This window comes from Haliotis cracherodii, unplaced genomic scaffold (genome assembly GCF_022045235.1).
Source record: "Haliotis cracherodii isolate W230 unplaced genomic scaffold, xgHalCrac1.p SCAF_32, whole genome shotgun sequence".
In the NCBI taxonomy this organism is placed as follows: Eukaryota; Metazoa; Mollusca; class Gastropoda; order Lepetellida; family Haliotidae; genus Haliotis; species Haliotis cracherodii.
This window is the reverse complement of record NW_027266289.1, coordinates 1267900-1272744: the sequence shown is the minus strand read 5'-3', so window position 1 is coordinate 1272744 and position 4845 is coordinate 1267900. Positions and strand designations below refer to the sequence as shown.

The 4845-nt window shown below is 42.5% G+C and overlaps 1 protein-coding gene across 1 annotated transcript; it reads right to left on the bottom strand.

Moving 5' to 3' along the window:
* Nucleotides 1–553: 553 nt before the first annotated feature.
* Nucleotides 554–4581, bottom strand: LOC139477195 (multiple epidermal growth factor-like domains protein 10). Its single transcript, XM_071259753.1, has 4 exons — nucleotides 4530–4581; nucleotides 1531–2526; nucleotides 1231–1351; nucleotides 554–863 (listed from the first exon to the last, which is right to left on the bottom strand). The coding sequence occupies exons 1-4, from the start codon at nucleotides 4579–4581 to the stop codon at nucleotides 554–556; spliced, it is 1479 nt and encodes a 492-aa protein (XP_071115854.1).
* Between the last annotated feature and the right edge of the window lie 264 nt (nucleotides 4582–4845).

Here is a 4845-nt window from a genome sequence, read left to right as displayed (position 1 = left end):
TTCCTTGCACCAACTTATACACCTCAACGAGAAATATAAGAGATAAGTGAAACTGCCTCGTCGGTTTCATGTTCAGATATGTAGAGATTCAGAGTTACAAAACCTTCCACATTGGTGTCTGCAGTTTCTAATTTTTGAGATACAATCAAGCATGTTCCTTCTACAAGGATTTCAAAAAGCAGCATACGATTCTTGATCAGAATTATCAATGAAGATTTCTAAAGGTTTTATGGTTGGCATGTGGCGATCATTTTCAAACTTTGAAGCATCAGTGATAAAATGATGTCCAATGCAATTACCTATTTTGATTGTACCATATGTTCCCGTATTTGAATAGGTGAACAATTGTCTTTCCTTTGAATGAATGTGTTTGTGATGGATGCCATCGTTTGGGCACGCTCACCTTTTCGCGAATACTTGGTGCCATCACAATTTCATAATGATTCATAAACACATGCTTTTGATATAGTCGCAGTCCTAAAATAGACTTAACTTTTAGCAAAATTTATGTTGAATTTGGAAAAGGGTTTTGTCGATTTTTGTTTACATTGCATTAGTCATCGATTGGAGATACATAGTCCTCTACTGTTTTGGACCGCTTGAGGTGGGAGTATGTGTTATCATCAGCAACCGACAGATTTGACGAAGCAACACCATTGACTGTACTATCTGAGTCTGGCGCAAAGCATTCAGCCAGGACAGACATGGCTGGGGCAGTTGCTTGTACCGATTCTTTTCGGCTTATCCCTGGTAGATGACACATGATGTCCACATCTTCGTCAAGGATTTCACAGTAGTCAGGCAATACCTGGTCGTCATGACTTGGTGCTTCACTTGGAATGATACCCTGTACTTTGTGATCTCTGTGGAAGAGAATAAATGCATAAGTCTGTCTGTTTGCTGTTCAACACCATGATTAGTACTATTTCAGATATATGATGAGTCCTATCAATGGTCTTGCCTGTACCAACAATTATAAACGACGTCCCACACCGGTGGGGTACGACGACTCGCATTCAGCCATGTCACTTAGAAAAGCCACCTGATAAGCTGGAGACAAATTCTGAACCAGAATCCCCATGGGAGAAGAGCATGAGTACGTACACGAGTGGTAAAGGTAACACGTTTAAAAAAGAAGAAGTTTAAAGTTGATCAGATGTAAGTTAAAACCATACACATATCTCTTGAGATTAACAAAATATTCAATGATTATATGTTTGAAGTACTCACTTGCCAGTTCTTAAATGTTTGCAGTAGAAGAGTGATAGGGCCAACAAGATTGTCACTACAAAAAGTGAAAAGGCTGTTGATAATCCGATCTTCAAGTCAGCAGTGCCGCTGTCACTATCACCTGAAATGTAATTATGATAATTATTTCAACTTATTAGAGTAAGAGAAGTAAGAGTTGTCACATGTTATTTATCAAACAACTGATGTCTTCAAAACACTCTGCATAGCATTGCAATGTGGTACCAATGGTGAGATATCTCCTGTGGAATCCTGATTTGAATGATAAATCTAAGGTATTACCTTGGTTGCAGTATTCCATTTGCCGACATTCCACAATAGAACAGTTGAACGTGCAGGTAGAATCACACCTCCGTCCAGTCAGGTGGCAGCCTATGGTGCAGGTGCCAGTCTTCTGATCACAGACACCATCAAGACACACTTCACACGTGTGCTGGCAGAGTCCACCATAGAAGCCACGTGTACATCCGTCTGTACACTTCCCGCTGTCCGAGTGGCACATGTTGTGAAGGCAGTTGACAGGGCAGGGTTTACAGTCTCTGCCGAAGTGTCCAGGTACACAACCATCTACACAGTCACCTGTAGAATTGCATCGTTTGTTGACACAGTTCGGACTGCATGAGAAAGAGCACTGTTGACCATGCCAGCCCTCTTCACACCCGTGGATACAATCCCCACTGTCTCTGTGGCAGTGACGTAAACCAACCTTGGATGTCTGAAGAGGCTTGCTAGTAGAAATGTTGGAGTCCAGTCCGCATTGTTCACTGCACTTCTTGTCGCAGAAAGTGCCATAGAATCCAGGAAGACAGCCCTCTGCGCATCCATGTACACACGCTCCTAGGCAATGATCACAGGAATATGCACAGTTCGGACCAAAATATTCATGGTGACATGCCTTGCACAATCCTGTCATCCTGTTGCATGACTTACATCTACTTGAACAAGTCTTACAGTCAATCCCGTAGTAGAAGTCTACACACCCAGACACACAGGAGGAGCCCAGCTGACAATATCCTCCATCACAACCACCTGGACATGCTACACAGGTACCTCCTGGACTGCCACAGCGTATGCTGCACCCAGAGCCTTGATATCCAGGGACACAACCCACAGTGCAAACACCTGAGCCAGAGCTTGACAACTGGCATGAGCGGTTTCTGCAGTTCTTGTTACACATGGACCTGCATTTCCTATCAAAATAGCCAGTGTCACAGTCTGTGAGGCAACGTCCTGTTCTGTCACAGTCTGAACAGTGCTGTTTGTCCTTGCACTGGTCACCTAAAAAAGGAAATAAGAGTGTTATACTTGTGTATTGAGAGCAAACATATACTATACTGAACAAGAAAAGTTCCTGTGACATTGAATAAGAATTCATGCAAGTTATGTTTTGTACCAAATCTGAAATAATTTCGGTTTGCAACAGATAAAAGACTTCTGTAAGTGTTCAAATGGTTTAATTTGCCTATTTGTCCATATCTGCTGGAGCATGTTTCGAAATTTCTGGAGTGTCTGTGGAACACGTAGCAGACGTCGAAGCCGCCGATCCATCTCTTCCTACATGTGCTCAATTGGTGAGTGATCAGGGGAGCGAGCCGGCCAGGGGATGACATTCACGTTGTTTGCTGAAGAGAATCCTGAACAAGTCGAGCCATATGAGGCCGGGCAGTGTCATGTTGAAAGGTAATGCCTCGGCCATGATACGCAAAAACGCGGTAGCGCTGTCCATTGAGATGTCCCCCTACCACTATCAAACGGGTCCTCTGTCTTGCTGTAATCCCACCCCATACCATAATGCAGCCGCCCCCGAATCGATCTTCTCCCATGACACTATGATTGGCGTAACGTTCACATCGACGTACACGTACACTCGAATCCGTCCATCGCTGTGACTAAGGTGAAAACGAGACTCGTCAGTGACTAGAGCTTGTCCCCACTGCATGTCCAGCATAGATGCTGTCTGCACCACTGTAGACGTTCTTGACGGTGGTTTCCTGTCAAAAAGGGACGTATGGCGGGTCTTCTGGCGACACATCTGAGGCGACGACGTACGGTTTGTGAAGATATTCGTCGAAGGCCAGGGATGCTTCTTGCAGTAAATGTTGCTGGCTGGAATCAATTTCGTAAGTGTGTTGTTCGAATCCAGTTATCTTGTCGATTATTTTTTACACGTGGCCTGCCACTCAGAGGATGGTCTCTGACTGCATCCTTCTGTTGTCAACGCTGCCATAAACACCAAATGGTGTTTCTGTGGAAGTCAAATTGTCTTGCAACATCACGTTGACTCGATCCTGCTTCAAGCATAACAATGGCTCGCAGAAGCTCATTTTCGGACAGGCGTGGCATTTCGTAATGTTGAATATTTGCGTAATTTTGTTGTTTTTCTGAGTGGTTGTTTTCAGCACGATGCTAAACAATGCATATGGAATCCCGTTAACGGACATGTTTTTATATCCATTCATGGGTAGTGAAATTCATGGGGCTTGCATAAAAGACAACGTTTGCATGGAATGCATGCTTTTCTGTAGCAGTTGCGTTTTTATGACTTGATTCCATTCATGTGCTACAATATTGAAAACCAAACTCCACTTTCTTTGAAAAATACACTAAGAAATTGGTGTCACAGGAACTTTTGTTGTTGAGTATATGTTGTATATGTCACGCGGCACAGCTGCCCTGTTGTGAGGCGACGGTGGCCTGTAAACAAGCCTGACTGTCAAGTGATCAGTAGACCAGAACATCCAGTGACACGATAGCGAATTACTTTTTTTGTTCAATATCTTAATTTGGAATCTCTTTGTGCAAGTGCAAGAAAAACGTTTAAGAAATATATTCCATTTTTAGAAGCGGTTTTATAATGTCTTTGTCCGTATAGTGTAGTTGATTCAGCATTATTGAAAAATGCTTAGCTGATTAAAAAACTCGGGGACTTCAGTCCTCCAGCGGAAACATGCCTCACTTGAAATGAATTTTAAACTATACTTATTTGTAAACGTTGAACGTCAACGCCAGGCAATGCCTTAGTCTCGGATTTATGCAAAAAAACAAATTTCATTTGGCGTAAGAAGCAAAATAGTGGTGAATATTATATGAATGCATCACTGAAACTTGATGACACCAGGTGTTTGCGAAATGGGTAAGCATGTCCTTTCCTACCGGTAGCAGCATCTTCCACAACACATCATAGAGTTACTTAGATTGTTAATTTTGTTTGATATGAGTGTAATCTCATTTTCCCCCTATGAGACGATATAGGAGAAAATAATAATTCGAAAAAATCTCACCTTCAGAAAACGTTATCAGATATGCCATACACATGACCTTCAACAGTGTCATGATGTGTTCTGAAAGCTCAACACCAACTGGAATACATACAGTTGTGAGTTGTTACTGTAAGCTGTGCCACACTGTCCAGTGTAAAGCTGTGTTTGTTTGTGTGAAGTTTGTTTGTCCTTATAAGCAGTCTCACTTGCTTGCAAATTAGTTTAAGGCAATGGTTTTCGTTTTCCTCCTGAGTCGGACAAAAAGAAATCAGGATGGTTGAGATCATCTCTCTCACTTATATGTTCCTCTATCAATACACATCTGGGCGGTCGGGTA

Excerpts from the sequence above, each read along its gene's own strand:
- LOC139477195 (XM_071259753.1), bottom strand. The coding sequence starts at position 4,581 with ATGACACTGTTGAAGGTCATGTGTATGGCATATCTGATAACGTTTTCT. Across the intron at positions 2,527-4,529 it reads TCTGATAACGTTTTCTGAAG|GTGACCAGTGCAAGGACAAA; the intron begins GTGAGATTTTTT and ends TTCCTTTTTTAG. Across the intron at positions 1,352-1,530 it reads AATGGAATACTGCAACCAAG|GTGATAGTGACAGCGGCACT; the intron begins GTAATACCTTAG and ends ATTACATTTCAG.